The sequence below is a fragment of the Botrytis sinoallii genome (assembly GCF_014898435.1).
Source record: "Botrytis sinoallii strain Bc 23 chromosome Unknown BSIN_008, whole genome shotgun sequence".
Taxonomy (NCBI): domain Eukaryota; kingdom Fungi; phylum Ascomycota; class Leotiomycetes; order Helotiales; family Sclerotiniaceae; genus Botrytis; species Botrytis sinoallii.
The window spans coordinates 1,523,358-1,546,511 of NW_024066035.1; the positions used below are offsets into that span (position 1 = coordinate 1,523,358).

Sequence of the window (23,154 nt, forward strand, 5' to 3'; positions counted from 1 at the left end):
CAATAGATATGATGCCAAGTGCATTATTCTATCCTTTAGACAATACGGCAAGAGGTGGAATGACTTTCATCATTCACCAAACAACTCATCTATTTCACTAAGATTAATATCTCAATACCTTCTGTCACTGGCTCGGTTAGTTTCACAGAGATTAGTATTGTTTTGCTTCTGATTGTACTTTTTAATGACATTTCTTTTAAATACTCTTCATACCTTCAAGTCTACATGGACTTTTCAATCCAGACCTTTCCAACAACTCTGTGTCTGTGACACTTCCTTTCGATTCAATCATTCAAAACTTCATTACCATCTTGATCTTAGCAGCTGGTCTCACACTCTTTCACCCAACCCATTACATTCATCTCTTGCAGTTGAAATATCCAGCATGCAAACAAACACCTTGCTCCAGTTGGCTTTATGCCTTCTCACCATCAATGTCAATCCTGCACTGGCATTCTGGCGTCTACCATGTCAGAATCCAATTGTGGTGGAGAGATCTGACCCAGTTGTCTCTCCAGGTAGTGTCTCTGGTCATGTTCATACCATCATGGGGTAAGTTCAGTGTGACTCAACTCCTCTTCTTTCTTACAAATTTTATATTGCTACATAATGCTGATCTTCCTGACCTACAGTGGTAATGGCTTCGGTTTCACTATGAATTATGCTTCTACCCAAGCATCAACTTGCACTTCCTGTACTGTCACGAAGGTAAATTTTCACAAATCATGGATGGATATCTTAAACTGACCGAAATACAGGATCTTTCCAATTATTGGACTCCAACTTTGTATTACAGATCTCAAAATGGCAGTTTCATCTCTGTCGGCCAAAATGGTGGTGTTACAGTTTACTACTTGTATGTCTACCTTTCAATCATCTTCCTACTTTGAATCATCGCTTACCCTGGACTTTTAGGCAGCGAAGTGATCCATTAGATCCCGAGTACTCCAAAGGCTTGCTGGCTTTTCCCGAAGGCTTCCGCATGCTTGCAGGAAATCCATTGCTCCGATCATACAACGCAAGCTCTTTAGAGCAACAAGCAGTCACTTATGTCTGTCTCGGTACTGACAAGCCTCAAACAAATGGATTCCCAAATTACCCATGCCCATACGGTCTCCGAACACAAATCTTTTTCCCATCATGCTGGGATGGGAAGAATTTGGATTCTCCTGATCATAAGTCCCACATGGCCTATCCTAGTCTTTCTGATAGTGGACATTGTCCTTCCACTCATCCAAAGCGTTTAGTCTCTATTTTCTATGAGATTATCTGGAATACTCCTGATTTTGCTGATAAAGTAAGTGCATCAACATTCTATCTAGTCTTATGTCTGCGTGAAAATGGGAACTTTCATTGCCCGACATTTGATGCAGCACAAATGAAAGAACTCTAAGCCATCCTTTTATATACAAGATTTCGATGCTAACAATAAACTCTCTAGTGGTATGGTAATTCGCAACCATTCGTCTGGTCTATGGGAGACCCAACTGGCTATGGATTCCACGGTGACTTTGTCAATGGCTGGGATGTACCAACTTTACAAAAAGCTGTCAATGAATGCACCGATGAAAGTGGAGTCATAGAAAAATGTCCCGTCTTCAAACTCACAACCAACGAGGTAGCAAATGGTTGCCGAATTCCTCCATCAGTTCATGAACAAATTTCGGGTGTTTTGCCTAAGCTTCCTGGTTGCAATGAAGTTCAAAGCGGTCCTGGAAATGCCAGTCCACAAAGCGGATGCGGTGCTACCACCACGATTGGTACACCAATGTGGCCTTATACTGATGTTACGAAATCGAAGAGTTTCGCATATATGGGATGTGGCTTTGATACGCCAGGTCAACCTCGAACCCTCCAAGGAGATTCACTTCAAGATATTACAGGCATGACGATTGAAAAATGTATCGATTACTGCAACAGCAAAGGTTTTAGTATCGCCGGTTTGGAATATTCTACCCAGTGCTTCTGCGATAATAAAATGCTTGCTGGTAGAGATCCGGTTCCTGGTCTTATGGGAGGCTGTACAATGCCTTGCTCTGGCAACGATAAACAAATTTGTGGAGACGCTGGTTTACTTTCACTTTATAAGAAGTGTCCAAATTCCAATAATTGCGCCAATATTCAGTAAGTTTACGTTTGAAATCTACCAAAGCTTCTTGCTAATCAGATACTTCAGATATCCAGTCAATACTGGACCCAAGAAGCGCAAGTCTGAAGAAAGACGCGAGAGACGTCAAAAACGCGATAGCGAGTATGTTTGCCCTTCAAACAGTGTGCTGGCTTCTTCATCTCATACCTCTGTTTCCCCTTCTGGTTCTGGTTCTGGTTCTCCTGTCTCTCCTTCCTTCTCCTCCTCCTTCTCTTCTTCTTTTTCTTCTTTTTCTTCTTCTTTTTCTTCTTTTTCTTCTTCTTTTTCTTCTTTTTTTTCTTCTTCTTCTTCTTTTTCTTCTTCTTCTTCTTCTTCTTCTGCATTTTTATCTACTCACTCACCTGCGTCTTCAACATCGCCAAAATCAACACCAGCAGTATCAAATTTGGGCAATTCAATGCTATCATCCCCAACTAACCATTCTCCAGCCTCAACCAAAGCATCTAGTGTATCAACAGCGGATCCCGTAGGACCTTCTGTCAAACCTCTAGCCTCAACCCAAGCATCTAGTGCATCGACAGCGGATCCTGTAGGACCCTCTGGTAGACCTCCTGTTGGATCAAACCTCAAGTCTTGCGACAAAGAAACTAAAGCTTCATCTCTTTCTCCTGCTTCTGGAATCAAAGTCGCCACTGTCATTACCACAACTACGACTTTCACAACCGTGACCGCAACAGCTTAGTCCTTCGATTTCTTCACACGCAGATACCTGTCTTTACTCTAGAAGGAGTTGTCTACAACCCAAAGCCAGATTCAGTCTCTCTCAGAATGGCATCGATTTTCATTCGTGTAAAAACTTCTTTCCTTACTTAGTCATTACATTTCTGTCTCTCTCCCTCTCTCTCTCTTTTTACTTTACCTGCTGGCGTAGATAATTTCTCTGGAAGGAAGAATCTACTGTACTGGGAATACGACATGATGATATGAGTATTCTCGCACAGGAGGACGAAGTTGGGATTTACTTTCTGGGGTTGCAGTTGTGCGTTTAGATTTGAGTCTTAGATTATTTTCTTTGAAAACTTTCTCTAGGAATAAAAAATCTGAGTACCATTGTTTTCTTTATGATTGGTGATGGATTGGTTCCCAAATGGCGAAATAAAAAGCTTGGTGATGAGTAGGGAGATCATGACTCTGCGTACATTTGACATAATTGGATTTTTTATTTATTCAAATACGTTTGTATCTACGCAAACTACGCTCACGAAGCCCCCCTCCTTATAGGTAAACCACAGCATCGCAAGTGATACAAGCAACCACGTCCAATCTACAAACTCTTTTCCACCTCCTCCAACTCCCCAATAACTCCCCTCCACTTCTCCCACTCCGCATCTCCTCCAGGGATGCCCCCTATAAGAGGTAATCTCGTTCCATCTTTCTCTCCCATTCCCAGTATCCTAGATACGCATTCTTTAATACCCACCGTCCCATACTTCACCACAATCTCCTCCACACCACTCAACTTCCACTGCAACAACCCTCTCTCCTTCTTCTCTTCCGCCGTAACATTATCCTTAACGCTCAATTCATAAAGTCTAACCACACTCTTGGGGAAGAAACCAGCACTACCATCAATAGTTCCCTTACATCCAATACTCATCACCGGCAACAATTGTTGACCCAATCCAGTAAAAGTATAGAAATGTGAATGGTCGATATGAGGAGAAAGTGCTATTTGCGCATGATATGAAATATCCCCGTGAGAGAGTTTGCAACCAACGATATTGGGGTGTGCAGCGAGTGTGGTAAAGGTTTGAGGAGTAACGCGCACAGAGTTCGAGACGCCGGGATAATGGTATATCATTACTGGGATGGGACTTTGGTCTGCGACTGCTTTGAACCACTATTTTGTGCGAAGACTTGATTAGTAATTTGTTCATCTGAGTATAGTTCCCGCCGTGATTAATTCTCCATCATTCTCAAATAGCAAAAAGAAACTCACCTCAATAATTCCCTCCTGTGTACTAGCCCCCGAAAAATACCCCGGTGCAAGCACCAATCCCCATCCACTCCCCGCCTTCTTCGCCTCGCCCAATTGTTCCACCACCTCCTGAATATTCTGACTCGCTGTCCCGGCAATAATCCCTACCTCTCCAAATCCCTCTTTATCCAACGCATCTCTGCATCCTTTCAAAACCGTATATCTCTCTGCATTCGAAAGATGTACGGCTTCCCCCGTACTACCCAAAACGACCAATCCTTTAATGCCCGAACGAGCAAGGTGGATGGAATGCGCAGCTTGGGTTTCGGTATCTAGGGGCGAAGCGATTGAAGAGTAGGAGGGAGAAGAGCGGGGGAGAAAGAATGTAGGAACGGGGACGTAGACGCCGGGGGGTGGAGGTTGTGACATTTTGGATTGGGGTATTTGAATTCTGGGATTGAGAGCAGAAGATGAGAGTTCAAGAAGATAATTTGGAGATCTCGAGTAGGAAACGTATGTTTTTATTGATCTGGTTGAATGTCGCAATCACTCCCGAGGTCCTCAAGGTATATTTATTCGGGGTATTAATGAACGAGGACCCCACTAGGGATTTATTGACCCGAAGCGAGCTATGGCGGGGTAAAAATTTACGAGACTAGACCATCGGCGGCGTCGATTAGTATTTGGATAAATGAAGTGGAAATGAAACTGACACGGGGTCATTTAATGTGGACAGAATGGAGCGTTTTTGAGGTTCGAAATGTGAGCAGAAATTTGGAACAAGAAGGTGGATACGATACATTCATTGCACAACCCCCCTTCATAGATTTTGTGAAGACAACGGATCGTTAAATATCGCTGTTCCTAAAATATCTAGACTTATTTGGAAGAATCAAAATACAACAGTCCCAACTATGGAATGATATTCGCTTGCTTAGTTAGACCTTTACTCCTGATGCTACCTTTTGCTTCATCCTTTCTGAGATTCAGCCCATCTTTCATAGCTCTCCTCCAATTTTATACGCTTTGATTGCTGTACCACTCCAAATCATAATTTGATTCTCCTTACTCAAACTAGCCAAGTAGCAAAACCTCATGACCACATCTCTCCATTTTCCCCAAGCATCCTCAACCCCAATCGTGCAAACTGGCCAGTCAGATCCAAACATTGTTCTGAAAGGACCAAATGTAGCAAGAACCACTGCTAAATATGGCTGTAGTGCCATGACGATTTCATCTACAGGGGCTTTCTTCAGAGAATCCGGCATTTCTGAGAAACATCCGCTGAGCTTCATATATGTATTGCTGTATTTGCTGAGTTTGAACATGGTGGTGCGCCAGGCAAGGAAAGAGGGATCTGTTTGAGTGTTATAGATCGAGAAGTCGGGTTTGCAGAGGTGATCTGTTTAAGGAATAATGTTAGCATTGCTCGAATATCGTAGCACAAAATTCAAATAACCAAACTCACTTATAATGACCGTAACTTTTTCTCCTTCCTCAACTCCCTCGTGAGCCTTCTCCATCATCTCGACTGCCTCCTCTAATTGCCATCTTCCACCTGAATGTAAATCGACCCCTAAGTCAAACACAAACCCCTTCTTTCCAAGCCACTTTAATCCCTCTATAAATCCTTCGGTAAGCATCGTCCCCTTCTCCTTATCCTGTACCAAATATCTAAATCCCTTCACCAACCCCCAACTCCCTTCTGCCTCCCTCTCAACCTCCTTTACATATCTCTCCAACGCCTTCTCTCCACTCGGCACAGGCGCCCATGGTATAATCGCTTTACAAAGCTTTGCATGTTCCGCAGTGTGTCCTTCTCCTTCACGAGGTTGACCTAATGCTATTCGTTTAAGCCAAGAAACTTCTTTAAGTGGCATTTCCCATCCCGAGCCATCTTCTTCCCCGCGTTTCAGATCATTCTTGCGGTCTGTCTCGAGAAAAATGAAACCTTCAAGTGCAGGAGCAGAAGACGTAGCAGCTGTGTATTCATCAAGAGACTGTTGTTTGTATAAAGGATTTGAAGGAGTATTCCAGGCAAGGGTATCGAGCTCGCTTTCGGGGAAGAGGTGGATGTGGGAGTCGATAATTGGATATGAGATCGAGGGGGTAGAAGAATCGGAATCCATTATATTGTTCGTGTACAACTTCTGTATTGATTTTGCCTTGGTTCAAGTGGACAATAGTAGAATCGATTATGAGGCAGATGGTAAGAAATTCAGCGGTATGTTTAGGGGTTGGAGAAGATCATTAATGAACCATGCAGCATGTAGCATAAAGCGAAGATAATAAAACCCCACACTATTGATTAAGAGGTAGTAGGTAGGCAGATAGGTACACTTACATACTCACTTACCGCAAGATTGAGGATTTATCTCTTTACCTTACGATTCTATTTCATATTTATGGCTCTTGTGATATATAATCCTCGAGTTAAGTAGCTCTTGCTGATGAAGGTTGTTCAGGAGCAAGACATCAATTTGCTTGAGCAAAAATTCAGGGTCATTATTAGCGTCGTTTCCCCATTTCTCCAGTCTATCAAGCCCCTAATTCAACACCAACACATGACGAACGATATGATTCTCACACCAAACTCAAAGTTCTCATAATTCCGGTTCAGAGTTGACATCCCAATGCTTTTCAATGTCTCAATTTAAATTTGACGATCAAATGGTCCTTCAGATTTAGTTTCTTAGGATTTCACTTTTTGATGGGCAGGCTATTCCGTTGATGCCGTGACTTTGGGCATCAAATTGAGCCTCTCAAACACTCTCCACGAAAAGAGCCTTTCTATCCCATCTTTACATTGATACCTGCGAGTAGTCTCTCATATGGTCTTCCATGAATCTTGATTTCATATATTTCAGCTTGTAAAATACCGCTTGCATGCACATTCGCAGTTCCTATGGCAATTTAAACGGATGGCCCTGCAAATGAAATCCCGTCAAGATGATGGGATGTGAAATCATCATCGAGGTCCCCGAGATAAGTGGCATGTCAGTGGTTATTGATGCATGTTGGTAGATGATGTACGAATTGCATTTTACGATGGGGCTTAATATTGATTGATATCCTTTGACTGGTGTCATAAAAGATTACTCCACTGAGGTCCATCCTTATGATCACCGACCGACCCTCATTCATCCACTGCCTCATTACCTTCACACACGACAAATTGATGGGTATCAAGAGATAGCTTAAGCAGCTTGATCGCCTGTCGGCGAGCAATCCTCTCTTGTATCTGTAGACGAGGCCAAATGGCGGCTACCACAGGAAATGTTATGGCTGCTGGGACTGGCCCAAAGCCGTTTGTCACATGCCGTTGTTGCTAGATAGCAACAGCATTCAAAATCTTCCCCATGGTAAATATACTGGGTTGAGGAGATCTAGAAGCGTTTTTCGACTTTGTAAGTAGAATTTATATTCAAGCAGCACAAGAAACAATAAAGATCTGCCGAATTGAGAATCCTCTGATTACCTAACCAGCACCTCCTGCCGTACCAGTATCTCTTTGCAATAATGCTTTATCACATATCTGTCTTTCTATTTATCATCATTTCTCCTGCTTATGGTTTCCTTCTGCTTCGTAACCTCTGGCGTTATGACTCTTCGGATCGACAGTGGACTCGCGGCAAAGTCGTAAGACGTTCGTCAGCTTTCATGATTCCTTTCCTTCATCCCCACCTCCACCTCCACCTTTAACTCATACCACCGCTATTGCCATTCACAAAAAGGCTTTATGCTATAAGTTGAAAAGCTTTACATTATTGTGAGAAAGTGAAATTCTAGTTAATTCCATTCTTCTTTACTAGTATACCTACTGGGGGATGGTATTGGATGAACATTGTCACAGACTTTATATACATATATACAAGAGCCTCTACAAACCTTTTGAATGAAAGTGTTGTTGTGCCGTGATGGCAAAATTCGTACACAAATTTTGTTTCGAAATGAGATATGGTGAAGTTTTGATAATTTACAAGGTTCACTGTGCTGTAATAAAAATGAATGAACATTATTCTGGTCACTAGTAGTAATATGGTTCAGGAATAAACAGAAAGTAGATTATGTATGCTAGTATGTAGAAACGGTAGCAACAGAGGAGTACGCTAATCCCAATCATATCCCACAACCAAATCTGTACATTCAGAGAAGAGATCGAGTCATCCAGGAAAACATTTCCTCCCATCTATGCTTTCCTTCGCAACGCCTTCCCAGTCAAGAAACCCCGTGGTACTTGCCCCAAAACCAATGACCACCTATCGACACCGAAACATGATCGTTATCGAATATTGCATAGCGTATTACTTCTGGTTAGAATTGGATGCAACAAGTGCCGCTCTATCGAGGTTGGGTGCAGTGATTGCAGGGCTTTCGAAGCAGGATCTCAAAAACAATGCCTATTCATCAAATATATCAGTATGAAAATCCAATTTTGATGAAATATAAATGAAACCATCTATGCTCACATAGAACCCGATCCAGACATGAATCCATACACCTTGTGTAAAACAAGACAAACGGTGGACGTCGACCTCTTCGACATCTGGATAAAGCATCAGAACACACGCCTCAAGCATGAACATAAGCACGAATGCCCAGTGCACCAAGAAAACGGTAACAGAGGTATTCGTGGTGGGTCTTCGTTCTCATTGGGAAAATGAAGTATGAGAGGACCAGCTATTTCTAGAAGGTGGGTCATAAAAAGACTCTGAATAAAGATTGTTCTTCCGCAAGATGTTGCCCAAAGGAAACGTACGGCGAATTTTACGAACTCGTTGACTAATTGTCTCAACAGGTGGAAAAACATCTGGATATCGGCAAGAGATTGAGGATCTGCAATGGTGTAGTAGGCGAAGATGCATACTCCCGAGAAGAGAACAGCTGTGGGGAATCTCATGATGCATTCCATGATGACTTATTCAGGTGGTTAAGACTGGTAATTTTATTGTTTATAAGCTTTGCTGAATTCTCTCGGGTTTTCGAAAAGCTGGATGTGGGATGTGGGATGTGGGATTCTGAATAGACAAGCTGATGGATGTTAACGAAACCATAAGCAAGTAATAATTTCTTCCTATATAGAAAGAAGGGTACTGTCAGGTTGATAACCGAAAATGTTTTATGTTTATTACGCTCCCTTTATTCACTCTGCCCTTTTCAAAAACAACTCTTCATTACCTAGTTAGTATCTTTGACAATGGGTTGGCTCGTCAAGGGTTTCAACACTGATATTTTGCTTTGCTTCTTTCATAGTTCTTCAGGTAATAATATTTGATACCTTTGATTCATTCATATTAGCAGATTACTCCCGTTAACAAGCCGAGTACTTACGCTTACGAGAGGCTTAGTTTAACTGTACTGTTAGTATTCACGCGAAAATACCTACCTACTTGACTGTATATGTACGCTGGATCACCTCATACTCATTACATCAATTCAACTCACCATTAAGCGTGAATTAAATGGAATGATTGATGAATCTATTGATACTTATCACATGGATACTTCCATAATCATCAGAGAAGCCCTACTTCATACACTTGATTGTTTGAAACTAGAGATCTAGATTTATAAAATTAAAGATTTCGGCAATAAAACTCTTGCTATATACTAGGTACAGTATAAAAGGACACTATAACCTCAGAGAAAATGAGGCTCGTTCGGTTCTAGGCGGACTCGAGTCTTGGATGCCAGCTAGCTAGGTACTGATATTTAGGAAAGATAAAACGAATCAGAACTTTGAAAGATGTAGATAAATCATGAGAACCACGAAATAAGGTTGATCTTGAGCTTAAATTATAAAGTTCTTGACGGCCGATTCTCGATGGATACCTACTATCCCACCACTAAACCGCGCATTTTCCGCTGGCCACTCTATACGAAGATTTTGTTGAGTGTTATTGGTTAACTTTATATCTATCCAGGGAGGCAACTAAGAGGCTTTCCCTGATACTTACAATGCCTTCTCCATTAAAAGATTGGAACAAACCATTGGCACGCGGGTGGGTGCACAGATTGGTAGGACACTCTCCATCATTCAAAATTGCAGGAGATTCATTTTGTGATTGTTTTATGTCAGGATCTATCACTTGATTATTTGGTCTAGGATCATTCATCAGATAGAATTTTGAAGAGTCTGAATTGTTATTTTAGGAGATATTGTTGAGTCAATTTTCGCAATGTCAGATCAAACCACACACCGACTGGTGATATGGGCCCCCGAGAAAGAAACTTTTACTTTACCCATCTACAAGATACCGCTCTCTAACGATATTCTCAGGGCTGTTTTTGGACAAGAAATAGAGGTGGCATGGGCTAGGTAAATTTTGGGTATTTGGGGATTGGCATTTCTATTTTTCTATCCATCGCCACCATCAGATGCACTCACATGCAACATGAGACTCTCTGAATACACTTTCATCCAAGATAACCTCCAGGCCAGATGCCAGAGCCCAGTGAGAGGCTAATAGAGAGTTCAAAGAGCCAGGATAGGATGAAGAGCTGCACACACGATGCATATTATGAATTGGGGGATCCCACCGTTTTGGTTCCACCGAAGTTGACAAAATCACCTGACTGTGGCTGCTAAACAAGGGCTGCGCTATATACGTCTGCAGTGTCCAGTTTTCAGCTCGGGATTTTTGAGTGATAACTAAAGACACTCAAGACACTATAGTGATGATCAAGCCTTTCTGAGATGATTGAAATGGCGGGACAAGCTGAAAATTTCGCGGAAATAGATGAAAATGGGGACTGATTCAAATGCTGCTTTGAAGATGATAGAAGCGAGAGTGCTGTTTACGCCAAGTTAGACAGATTGATATGTGTAAGCTTGGAATTACAGAGAACAATATTAATAACTTTTACTTCAGGTAATTTTGTCCAGAACATGGTGAACAGGAAAAGAAGTGTCTGAAGAAAGGCAAATACTGTGAGCGAAGAGACTATCTGATCACGTGGTCTTCTATTGCTTCTGTCGTTAAGGGGGCATTTGTATTCATGTTCCGCTTTCCTGTTTGATCAATGTGTTTGTTACGTGTGAGCTTTCAGCCTTTCCTCCCTTATCTCAAAGACGCTACACGTCTCTTTGTTTTGCCTGCTCTATGTAGTCTTTTAGGCCCTGTGCGGTATGCGAAGGATTGCCCTACAACCTCTACCACTGTCTGACCGCCTAAAACATACACTCATTAATCATTTAGACTCATATTACCGGGCCATACTAAGAATCCGTGAAAATCAGTGGTTTGTTTCAGGGAATAGTATAGGTTCTTGAGATGTTTCAAGATGGTAATTTCCATACGTCCAAATTATAGCAAGAACAGTGTGGGGATGTTGCAGCTCTGCACTTGAAACAAACAAACTCAGACGAAGTCGTCAAATCAAGTGACGACGGCGTTCTGAACATCCAGATCAGCTATTATCAACAGCCTGCCATCCAGAGTAGCTAAATTGTGTCATTTGAATAGGTTTTTGGACTCCGTCCGCTAATACTTCAAAGCATCATACCCTCAATTGCATAACTAGACCATAGGAATTGAGACATGCCCGTTGCCCATATGGACTCGGTGATCCGTGCCGTGCTCGGATTTCCCAATTCATCAAGAGGGAGAGTCTTGCACGCGCACGGAATGTGGAGTACCCCGGATCATCTCGATCATTGACTTTTCCTTCTTGGTCTTTAGCTCAAGGAGATCCATCAAAGAGTAGGTACATTTATCACTAGTACAAGTTCCCCTGGAGACCAACATACCTTCACTAAAGGCAGGTGTGCATCCAGCAGTCTTATTGAAGCAACCCGAATCTATGACACCAATCTTCCCAAATGAATTTAGAGTTTGCCGACTTTGCCGAGTGTAGATATCATCGCATTTCATCTCAACTTGGAAGGAAATGAGACTGTTCTTCAAAATTTATCAGTCCCGCAATAGCCCACCGGAACACTGCGAGAGGTAAAAACCTGGGAATGTTTAGTTGATACAAGGATGCTTCAAAATTTGCATTACATTTCAATACTGACTCGTATTTTCCAGCTCCACTGATTTTTCTGCAAGTCGCCGTGTCAGGTAATTGATTTCATGGGTTTGAGGGTTTCCCCAGATAATTTCATCCTGGCCGGTTGGAAATTTGTGGAGAAGTTTGGAGAGGAAAATTGAAAAGTAATCACAACTGCTGAACTTTCCTAAGTTGAAATTCAAGAGAACGTGTTGTTTGTCAGTAGATGAATTCTCAGGCACTTGCCGTAAACCGAACGGAGAATAGTGGCTCCTCGGCAGTCCATTGGTCGTTTTCCTTGAATTCACGCAGCTTCAGTTGTTTTCGTTTGACATCGAACTGACGTAGTTTTTGCGTTATTTCGTTGTTCCGTCGTCACCTAGGATTCCCCTGATGGATGCATGTTAACAAAAATAGGTGACACGGAAAGCTGACAACAACTGACACCCTTTTTAGCATCAATATGTGCATGTGAAATTCGAATACCTACGTGAGCACGAAGTACATGCGGAAAGACCCATTTTTCCCTGAGAGTCATGATTGTTTGAATACTCATCATGCATGATGATGCTGCTGATATTGAAATGTTGACAAGTACCTCTTTTGAAATTTCAAATGCATATGCAATGTAGGTTCTGGGTATGTTGGGTCCTCAAAAGCCCGCTTTCTTCCCATGATGTCTCAACGTGGGAGTGAGTTGGTGGGCCAAAAAGCACGTTCACATGTCAAACCATGGAGTAGAGTTTCAAAAAACAATGGGGAGGGGGGAATGTGAGAGAAAGTGTTCATAAACAAGAAAAGAAAGCAACTTGCTTGTGTAACTCGTGAAAACATAAACCGCAACAACTTTCGATAATTCATCTACAGATGCTTCCTTGGCAAAATGCAACTAATCAAAAGATCCTCAGGGAACGGCGTTGTTTTTCGGCCAAATTTTGATAGTTAGGAAACGGTGTCGAATAGTTCATTCGGATTGGAGGATTTCTTACAAATGTGAGAAATATATGTGATTTGAAGGAATTCCTTATCAATGAACTTAATCGATACGATGGCGCTCTGTACACTGGGGCTATTTCGTCCCTTTTCACTGGCCAAATAGGCGAGTGCGTATGTAAGCGCTTACCGATGAAGTTTAGCTTGAGGCTGGCGAAATGTTGGTTGGTTGAATAGATGGAAAATACTTTTCTTTCCGTATCCACTTCCCTTGCAAGAACGCAAGAACGTAAGAGAGCATTGAAAACAATGATTGAGTCTGAGAATATGGCTTTCACGGACAAATCCCATGGTAAGGAAAGGACGAGTCACGACTTTGAACACGTTCTTCCTTTTGCGTACAGAGTACATTCTTTAGGACTCTCTACTCTGTAACACAAAGTTTCATTACCGCCTACTCATTCTACCTAAACGAAGGGCGTATCGATGCTCCTCCCGAAGGATTCATCAAAAGAGATTATAGATCTGTTTTAATAGCGCCAATCGATCTGATAAAGATACACATTTCCTGTAGCGGCAATCGATTGGATCTTTCTTTCCCCCCCCCCCAAAAACTCAATATGCTCAACCGCCACGAAGCACAAAGTGATTTCAACTAACGATTCATGACCGATGATGCAAGCATCTCGGCCTCATACATGGACAATGGCTGTGTTAGGTAGGTGGCCGTGCAAATGAATTGTCTCCACCGTCGTTCGTTGCCTTCAAAGCCTTGGAAATCGGTACATACGAAGCTACAAAGTAGAGTGGATTGTCTGAATGGCATCAATTTCCCTGCAATTAGAAACGACTTGATAATGATTGTTGCCTCGGGTAGAGAATCGAGATTGAATCTGACTGTGCAGTACACGAAGTACGCTCTCATCGGCCCAAATTACACAGCAAGTTCTTCCTTTCTCGATTCTTTTACGTGGTTAAGTGGAACTCTGAAGGGGCCTAGACAGAATAATGTTATCTCCCCACCCCCTCCATCTCCATCCATCCCACCATGGGCCATGCTCGAGCCATGGCACCACCATCCCACCCAAGTTCCCAACTCATACTTTCCACGCCTTCCAGAATTGGGTTTAGTGGAACTATGTATGCACAACTGCGTCATAATTATTACCCTAGATCCAAGACTTTTTCCTTATCAGCAGAATATGTTGATGAAACGTATTCGGGTTTGCTCTTAACCAAACAAGTTAACAACATCAACAATCAAGCATTCAAAGTTTCGGTCCATGTAACAATCGACGGTAAAAGTCGGAGACAATTTCACAAGGATATTAAGGCAAATGCCAATGCAAATGCAATTCTGTACAAGACCACCGAGCCGATCCCTCTAGGACGGGAACCGGTTGATTTGAACGAGATGAAAAAAATACCCATAGCCACCCGAGCACCCCAAGCAATACCATTGTGCTTTACCATTCGACAACACCAGATATAGACAGGGTCTACAGCAGTGGGGGCGAACCTTGCGTACCATAATAGTTGGGGGATCCACATAATGAAATCCCGATCGATATTGACCAGGTAACAAGCATGAAGGCAGGCACGATGAAGCAAGATGTAGCTCGATGTCATACTAACAAAAAGCGGTTTCAGCAATTCACCGTCATGTTCAGCTTTTCCCCATGATGAAGTTGATAGTCATCATCATTGAAGAGATATTCAAGGCTAAAAGATACTCCACTTAGTCTAAGGCCCGAACATACTTAGAGAGTAGTTTCCTCTCTAGTCCAGAGACGGATCTACTTTATTTGAATCAAGACATTTGCCTTTCTGCTTCTTTAAAACTAACAGATTCCTCCCCTCTTAAATTTGGATGATCTCTATCAACTTATCTCTCAACTTGTTTTTGTCTATATTCTTGATATATCTTGTCTAGGATCGTTCAATTCTCCGGTCACATCAACCGTTTAACACTTCAAGGTGTATGATTATTGAATAAGATTTAAGCGCATCTTACCTGACAATCATAACCTCTTCTGGTCAAACGTTTCAGGCCAGCAGAACATATTCGACCCACAGATTCATTGCTCCTACGCAAATAAGAGAAGCGCGCGCAGTTAACCGCAGTTTCTTGATCCAAACAACAAACGGGCGAAGCAGTTCCCGTTACCCGAAAGTCAATCGCTGACTGTTCCTGCCAACTTACTACAATTTTGTACTACGCTCATAACTACTTAAAATGGCGCCTTCATCCACCCTCAAACCTTCTGCAGCTGCCAGACCCAGACCTGGAATTCGCAGACTTTCAAGTATGACTACCAACGCAGTAGAAGTTTCAACCGGCGGACCGGTCGTCGTTGTCCCAGAAAGATTAATGAGAGAACCTTTATCTAGAGGAACTTCATACCAAGGTGGAAACTTTGCAGCTTCATTGGAAAATGCCAGAAACGAACTCAGTGCTATGAACCTTGAGGAAGAGGAATCTTCGTCGAGTTCCCCAGACTCACCGGCAACTCCACTCACCCCTGCCGATGTCCCCACCACTGATTCATTTGCTTACGCCTTTGATATCGATGGTGTTCTCATTCGTGGTGGTAAACCAATTCCAGAAGCTATTGAAGCTATGAGAATGTTGAATGGAGAGAACGAATATGGTATTAGAATGTATGTTGCTTCCAACAAATAATGTGAAGAGCTCCTTGCTGACACGTCCCTAGTCCATACATATTCTTGACAAATGGAGGTGGAAAGACTGAAGCAGAAAGATGTATTGATCTTTCAAGACAACTGGACATTGAAGTGTCACCTTCACAGTTCATTTGCGGTACGTACCCATACCCCATGCTGAAATCCTCCGTTTGAAGGATTCATCGAAATGTACTTGCAACTCAAATACTAATTCTCTCCAGGTCATACTCCTATGAGAGAAATGGTTGAAAAATACGAAACTGTTCTTGTAATTGGAGGTGAGGGTGAAAAATGCAGGCAAGTCGCCGAAGGTTACGGATTCCGTGATGTCATCACTCCAGGCGATATCATTAAAGACAACGAACATACCACTCCATTCCGCAAACTCACGACCGAAGAATTGAAAAATTCACGTGGTGGTCGTGATTATAGCAAAACTAAAATCGAAGCCATATTTGTCTTCGCCGATAGTCGTGATTGGGCTAGCGATGTTCAAATTATGCTCGATCTTGCCATGTCCAAAGGAGGATACATTGGTACCCTTTCCGAAACTTTCGATGAGGGACCACCAATCTACTTCTCCCACAGCGATATTGTCTGGTCAGCTGCTCACGAAAATGTTCGTCTCGGTATGGGCGCTTTACGAAAAATGACCGAAATGCTTTTCAGAGACCTCACCAAGGGTAAAGAGCTAGAGACCATCGCTTTCGGAAAGCCTCAAATTGGAACCTTTGAATTTGCTACCAGGTTGTTACAGCAATGGCGCAAGGACGAACATCGCTGCAACCGTCCTCCCGAGACTGTTTACTTCGTCGGCGACACTCCAGAGTCCGATATCAGAGGTACTAATCAATTCAACGAGAGGTCTAAGAATGATTGGTATTCGATCTTAGTACGAACTGGAGTGTACCAAGAAGGAACTGAGCCAGCATACAAACCTAGAGTGACCGTGGATACCGTACTGGATGCGGTCAAACATGGAATCGAAAGGGAGTTCAAAAAGAAGATGAAGGAGAACAACCCACGAGGATTGCCGCTCAATAGCTTGGGTGGATTGAGCCTCGATGGAAAACCAACGATGGGAGGCATACCACCCAAGATTTTGGAGGTTTCCAGTCAGGGTGTTAGCGAGACAGCCACTCCTGAGGCTACCGATTGATAAATTGCATTCATTGCCAGCGATTGATCTATTCCTACATTCATTATGCAAAAAAAAGTCTTCTTGGGTTATTTCTAACGGTGTTATGATGGAACATAATATTATGATGGATGGATTAAATGGGTATTGGATTGATGGAGTCTTGGACCAACTGGGCAGGGCGTTCAATGAGACCACAATATCCTGAAAGCGATACATAAGTTTTCCTTGGAGAATTGCGAAAACGAAATATATAAATAAGGGGTGGATGAAAGATGGGTAGAAATGATAGAATTTCGATCAACAGTGAGATCAGTTAATTGAATACCATTATTCTTACAAAGTCCATTGCTCTGATCCAGTGTCGAATGTTCATTTAATTTAATCGAGTTCCAATGTGAAATATATAGGTACAAAAGCTTCTCACATTCTTGCTCCAAAGCAAGATGAAAGTTCATCAAGGAGAATGGATAATGTAGAAGTGGAAACTCACGCAGAGTGCCAAGAGAACCATTCAATCATGAACGAAGAGGTTATGAAATAACCCACTTCGAGCTACCAGTAAAACGATAGGTGATTGATTAGTGTCAATCTATCTAATACTTTGAGTTGAGGCCAAGGGCTTGTTACGCTATACTGAGACTCCACGGATGGACTAGCGCTAATGAAAGCCTTATCACAAACTAAAAGCCAGCCACCAGAAAGAAAACCAGCTCGCCGAAACCAACCCAAATCTTTCATAGCTCATTCTTAATCAAATCCGCACATTTCTCTGCCACCATGACAGCAGGTGCTTGCAAGTGTCCCGATACAATTTGCGGGAAAATACTCGTATCGCAAACTCTTAAGCCTTTCACACCATAGACTTTTAATTCGTCATCTACCACTCCTGGAGCTTTAGGATCATGCTCGGGTGCCATTCTACATGTAGATGCATAGTGAAATGTTGTTCTTATTCGGCGACGGATGAACTTATCCATCTCCTCTGTAGTATTGCTTTTAACATCAAGTTCTTGTTTTTCGGCAGGAAAGGTAATATTTCGAAGAAGAGGGAACCCAGACTCTTTCATTCTATCTGCGATGGAAAGTGTGAGTCGTACTGCGCTGCGAGCAATGGTATAATCCGAGGGATCGGACAAGATTCCAAAATAAACTTTCGGCTTGTCGTGTGGATTTGACGATGCCAAGCGGACCGTTCCATTGGATTTTGGCTGAAGAATCGTGGCCAGAACACAAAATATGGGTGTTTTAGAGAATATGTTTATGAATTCCAGCTCGTCAAAGTTATCCATACCACTTGTGGAAAGTGGCATGAGTTCAATGTCGGGGATGAGGCTTTGAGGATCAGAATATTTCGACGAAGCTTCTTTGACAAGTCCAGTACTATCCTCTTTGATCATTCGAGAGCGAACATAAAGAGCTAAGGTCTGAACGGGAATGCTGAAGAGGCCAACTTGGAAGAAGATATATTTAAAAAGCTCAAGTGCGATTTTCAGGGGGCTAGTTGCCATAGAAGTTAATGATTCGGCTGCCGGTACCTCCCAAGCGACTGGGATACTATGGTGGTCAGTCTGTGCCAGAGCAGGTTGGTTAGTAAATATACACTGTTGATGAGAATAAACCTAAGCATACTAATGTAGACCTGACCCCCGGTAGGTCATGCACCACTTTGATACCGTGTTCCTCTAAACTCTCACGAGGCCCAATACCACTACGCGATCAGCAAGTTAGTTCTCTCTCTCTTTCGCGTCTTTATTGCTTGTCTTTTTTCTCCATGCGCAGAAAATTTGGGGCAAAGAAGAAAACACACCTGAGCATAAGCACTTGCGGTGAGCCTATAGCACAATGACTTCTTTGTTGACCCTTACTGAATAAGTGCTTTCAGATTTTCGATCTGATGATTTAAAGAATATCTTTTCAGTACGCGGGAGCCCCTTTTCTTGTGTAAATACAATACTAGAGACGAGAGCATTGGTGCAAATCGTGAGGTTTCGTCTTTCCAGTGCAATCTTCTTGGGAAGAAACGCTTCAAAACTGGATACACGCTCCCTGCGCTTACTAAGAGTAAGAGAGAGTGTTGAGACTCCTTCCGGGGGAGCATCTGGCGCATTGCAATCTGGGACGGCAATGAATCCCATCGCTTTGGCACAATCAGTGAAACTACCGAAAGTCAGAAGTGAGATCATAATCAGAGGGGTTCAAAGAAAGCTAACGCTCGGTAGGCTTGGAATAGCCAGTTGAAGTAAGTGAAGGTTTGGGTGATCCATGGCCCTGTAGCATACATAGATCAGTATTAGAGGAGAACAATTGGTGTACTCGAGGTTACTAACCTGTGTTTCCATGATAAGTTGAATCCTGATAGTCAAGGGAGGTCTCGCTCTTAACAAAGTAAGGCAGCAATTTCTCATAGTTCCACTCAGAATAGCCTAAAGATGCCCATGCATCATAGTCGGCAGGAGTCCCGCGCGTATAAATCATACTATTAATTCTGGAAGTGCCGCCCAGAACTTCTCCGCGGATTACTCCGCTCCGACGATCATCACAATATTTCATGGGTTCGGATTTCCACCTCGTAGTACCAAAGGTTGGACGAGTCGGATCGGAAGAGATTAGAGGATTGCGGGATAGCCATGTGTCATTTGCAGAACCGCATTCGAGGACAAGAACGGATATTTCGGGATTTTCGCTCAATCGAGAAGCTAGTGTACACCCCGCGGTGCCACCTGAAATCACCACAGATGTTAGCTACGAGATCGATAGTGGATTGGGAAATTGATAAAATGGTAGAAAAGACGCACCTCCAACTATGACAAAATCATATGTTTTGGAATTAACCTGTGCCGGATGGCATTCTGGGTACTTTTTGCCTAATGGCCACCACATGCTGATGAGTGGAAAGAAATCGGAAATGCTGGAGATCTGCTATAAGGAATGCAAGAAGTTTACTTGGTGAAAAGGATAAGATTATTCACTTGTCAGTTATTGATGTAAAACAGATGCATAGGTAGGTTAAATACGACAACACAGCTACGTATCTCCTCCCAACAATTTCAAAAACATGTACGTATGGATAATGCAGAAGTGTGGCGATGTCGGTTATGCAAAATTGAGCTTTGATATTCAATATTTGTATTCAATACCTGGGTATTTGTAGGATGTGCAGATTGCGGCACTGCAAATTGCGGCACATGTTTTCCATGGCATGTTTGTTCCTTGTCTCTTCCAAAAATTGTCGTAGTCGAATAGGATATCGGGATAAATAACTCATCTTCTAGACAACATCATACCCATATAGCAAGTACCTAACAATCAGAAATAAACCCAATACCTAGATGTAGAAATGTGTGACATCGTAACCTATTTTACATCCATTATGTCATTCGAGAGCGAAATTAACCGAAATTTTTGAACATCGCAATATATCCGTGTCAAGTTTGATTATGCTGATGTATAATAAGAAATTTCATTTCCCTACCCACTTCCTCAGGGTGCATGAAATACCTCATTTGAAGCATTTTCATTTATCTTACAAGATACATTCCAAGAGTTGGTGCGAACTTACCTTACCGGACACGAAAACCAGCCCTCTTCTTATGTTCTACTTAATGGAAGGTGTCATGAATCTGCGGATGGTTTTTCTTACCCCTGTGCTTGCAACGATTCCTCTTATCACACCCGTAAGATTTGATAAATACAAATGATAGCCAAAACTAACAAGATAGCATTAGATGTGTTTGTTGGATCATAATGAAGGGACCTGAGTAACTCAGGATATAAACAAGTATATAGGTCCGTTGGCAAAGGAGAGGACAAAGGACAAAGCTATCCAGGGAACAACGAGTATGTATCTATAACGCATATTTACACATTGTGCTCATATTTGCTTGTAGACAGATTCGCGATAATTTATTACTGATTCATAATTGCAAGTACCCAGAATACTTGGAGCCTTTCCGTGAAGATATCTCTCGATCATACAAAGCATAGCATGATGCTGCAGAGCTTCTTTTTCTTGATAGCTTTCTACAGGAAACTACTCGGATGAAACCAATTGCCATCGGTATGTTCCACCCTCGAAACTTCCAGAGGTAGGTCTGCTATATTTTTTTGCTGATCTATAACCTAGCCAAGCGAAAAATCATGTCTCTCGTCTGTTAGAGTCGGTTCTGGAGGAACTTATCATGGCCCATGATATCAGACTCGCAGACGAGAATGTGCGAATTTCTTCCTCCTAGAGTATGTTGCCGGTTCCTCGCTCATGTCTACCTAGCTTTTCTTATGAAGAGGCGTCCTTTTCAGGTACCACGAAATAAATCGCTGCGATTTCACCATCAAAACTTTTCGCTCTCTGAATTAAATTACTTCCGGCAGCTGTATGAAAGCGAATGCTTAGAATGTAGCAAAATTATCTTGAGGCTTGCTGGTTTTCTTCGAATTATCTTCTGAAGAGGGAAAGATTTTAACACTGTTTGGAGACTATTGAAACATTGGCTAAGACCTGCCTGTATCTGCTCTCTTGAATGCCAGCATAATACTATAGCCCGCAGGATGTCCTATAAAGCCTTCCACTGGCTCTATCTTCGTCTCCGACACTATTACACTCTGAAATTCCTTGAAAACTGCTACAGTTACCGCTTTCATCACTACCTTTTTGTCAGAAAATTTTCTCAAGTCTCGGTATCAAGTTCCTTCACTTGAGGAAATTTCACTTACTACGAATAGCGAAATGGTTCCCAATACACATTCTTCCTCCACTACCAAAAGCCCAGTGCCATCGCAGCATTTGTTTCTTTGCTTCTGGGGACGCATCCAACCATCTATCTGGATTCCAATTTAAGGGGTCCGGGAAAACATCTGAGTTTCTGTGTAAAGTATATGCAGATGCACTGACAGTAACACCGCCCGGTACCGAATATTTTCCAATCATAGCGCCCTTTTCCGGAACTTGGCGAGTAAATGCTCCTAGACCAGCGGGATACAGTCGTAGTGTTTCCATAAGTATAGCATTTAGTAATGGTAACGAATCAATCTCTTGCGAAGGCGTTATGTTCAGATTCACAGAAAGTAGTTCTTTCTGAAGCCGCGAGGTGATAGATGTATGACGACCGAGCTCGGCCATCAAATAGCTTACAGTGATTGATAATCCTTCATGTGAGGCTGCGATATGGTCTAGCATTTCTGCAGCAACCACTTTGTCTAATTGATCCGCAGAAACGGTTTCCGAAGCCTCAAGCTTTTGGCGTAGTTGTCCATAGACGGTTGGATAACATTCTATCTCCTCAGCTTCTTCAGATTGAAGAGTATCTCGTGCTTTGTTGGCCATTGAGAGAATGAAATCTTCCATTGCTTGGGATGCAGAAGCTGTTCCTTTATTTAACGGACTCATGCCAAAACGAGCCATCCATTTCGTAAGATTGGGGACATCGAGTTTCCAGAATAGCCCGCCAAGACCTAGCTCAAAATTTCGTAGCATCGTTTTCTTGTCGGGATCTTCAACGAGATTCGAGGCGTTTTTGAGACCAAGTAAGTATGCACTCGTGAGATCCATGAACAGTGCTTTGTTTTCTTGAAATACATTCACTGGTATGCCTGTTTCCGCCCAAACATGCATCCGAGGAATAAATTTGTTATAGGCAATATTCCTCAAGATCTGTGTCAAGGATTCGGACGCCTGGATAAAAGAATTGGAATAGACATGAGACAACATGCGTTTGCGTTCAGTGTGTACTGGTGCCTCCTTCATAGAAAACAAAACGCTGTGACTGAACATGGAGACCAGTCAAAATAATATTCAAAAGTAAAGCATTAAGAGGAATAAGATTACATACCTATAGTTCAAGAACATCGAATACCATTCCCCTTTCTCGAATCCACCACCATAGACTGTTTTCACACCATCTTCAAGGCAATTGATACTCAATTCTCTTGGTGCAATTCTAATAACAGGACCGTACTTTTTGTGAGCAGCATATCGAGCTTTGTGCTCAGTGTCATTTGCTCGATGCCAAAATAACCATAACTTTGAATATGGCGTCGTGAAATGTGCATTGGGAATTTGAGATAAAGGCGAGAGGACAGCGGTTTGCAGATGCTTGATGAGCCATATACATGATGCTACCGATACAACTGTATAGGCTATGAGAGGTAGCATGATATATGTGTAACTTTTAGTTGAGCAATAATAAGTTGCTTAACTCACGATTCATAGAACCAAATAGGAAAATTGGGGATGGTGAGGGGTTTCAAGAACTATATGCTTCACAATAAACCTTGCATCTGGCAGCATTGCAGTAGCACTATTTTGCAGGTCTGCCGTTCAGGCACGTCGCTACGCTGGTT

The 23,154-nt window shown here is 42.4% G+C and overlaps 7 protein-coding genes across 7 annotated transcripts; 2 read left to right on the plus strand and 5 right to left on the minus strand.

Moving 5' to 3' along the window:
* Nucleotides 1-385: 385 nt before the first annotated feature.
* EAF02_005425 (uncharacterized protein) lies at nucleotides 386-2,596 on the plus strand (the record flags this gene model as incomplete). The annotated part of the gene is made up of 7 exons (XM_038901473.1): nucleotides 386-552; nucleotides 633-708; nucleotides 759-856; nucleotides 916-1,297; nucleotides 1,442-2,124; nucleotides 2,177-2,251; nucleotides 2,578-2,596. 7 exons carry the CDS (start codon nucleotides 386-388, stop codon nucleotides 2,594-2,596), a joined length of 1,500 nt encoding a protein of 499 aa, XP_038758813.1.
* An 817-nt stretch (nucleotides 2,597-3,413) lies between these two features.
* Nucleotides 3,414-4,496, minus strand: EAF02_005426 (uncharacterized protein; the record flags this gene model as incomplete). Its single annotated transcript, XM_038901474.1, has 2 exons — nucleotides 3,414-3,989; nucleotides 4,089-4,496. The coding sequence occupies 2 exons, from the start codon at nucleotides 4,494-4,496 to the stop codon at nucleotides 3,414-3,416; spliced, it is 984 nt and encodes a 327-aa protein (XP_038758814.1).
* A 569-nt stretch (nucleotides 4,497-5,065) lies between these two features.
* EAF02_005427 (uncharacterized protein) lies at nucleotides 5,066-6,196 on the minus strand (the record flags this gene model as incomplete). The annotated part of the gene is made up of 2 exons (XM_038901475.1): nucleotides 5,066-5,469; nucleotides 5,536-6,196. The coding sequence occupies 2 exons, from the start codon at nucleotides 6,194-6,196 to the stop codon at nucleotides 5,066-5,068; spliced, it is 1,065 nt and encodes a 354-aa protein (XP_038758815.1).
* A 5,371-nt stretch (nucleotides 6,197-11,567) lies between these two features.
* Nucleotides 11,568-12,734, minus strand: EAF02_005428 (uncharacterized protein; the record flags this gene model as incomplete). Its single annotated transcript, XM_038901476.1, has 5 exons — nucleotides 11,568-11,734; nucleotides 11,818-11,946; nucleotides 12,001-12,024; nucleotides 12,085-12,356; nucleotides 12,658-12,734. The coding sequence occupies 5 exons, from the start codon at nucleotides 12,732-12,734 to the stop codon at nucleotides 11,568-11,570; spliced, it is 669 nt and encodes a 222-aa protein (XP_038758816.1).
* Nucleotides 12,735-14,256: 1,522 nt separating this feature from the next.
* EAF02_005429 (uncharacterized protein) lies at nucleotides 14,257-17,222 on the plus strand. Its single transcript, XM_038901477.1, has 3 exons — nucleotides 14,257-15,653; nucleotides 15,707-15,813; nucleotides 15,899-17,222. The coding sequence occupies exons 1-3, from the start codon at nucleotides 15,229-15,231 to the stop codon at nucleotides 16,834-16,836; spliced, it is 1,470 nt and encodes a 489-aa protein (XP_038758817.1). The 5' UTR covers nucleotides 14,257-15,228; the 3' UTR covers nucleotides 16,837-17,222.
* A 330-nt stretch (nucleotides 17,223-17,552) lies between these two features.
* Nucleotides 17,553-19,698, minus strand: EAF02_005430 (uncharacterized protein; the record flags this gene model as incomplete). The annotated part of the gene is made up of 7 exons (XM_038901478.1): nucleotides 17,553-18,386; nucleotides 18,448-18,526; nucleotides 18,626-18,650; nucleotides 18,740-18,975; nucleotides 19,029-19,086; nucleotides 19,146-19,538; nucleotides 19,614-19,698. The coding sequence occupies 7 exons, from the start codon at nucleotides 19,696-19,698 to the stop codon at nucleotides 17,553-17,555; spliced, it is 1,710 nt and encodes a 569-aa protein (XP_038758818.1).
* A 1,608-nt stretch (nucleotides 19,699-21,306) lies between these two features.
* EAF02_005431 (uncharacterized protein) lies at nucleotides 21,307-22,966 on the minus strand (the record flags this gene model as incomplete). The annotated part of the gene is made up of 3 exons (XM_038901479.1): nucleotides 21,307-21,458; nucleotides 21,529-22,577; nucleotides 22,644-22,966. 3 exons carry the CDS (start codon nucleotides 22,964-22,966, stop codon nucleotides 21,307-21,309), a joined length of 1,524 nt encoding a protein of 507 aa, XP_038758819.1.
* Between the last annotated feature and the right edge of the window lie 188 nt (nucleotides 22,967-23,154).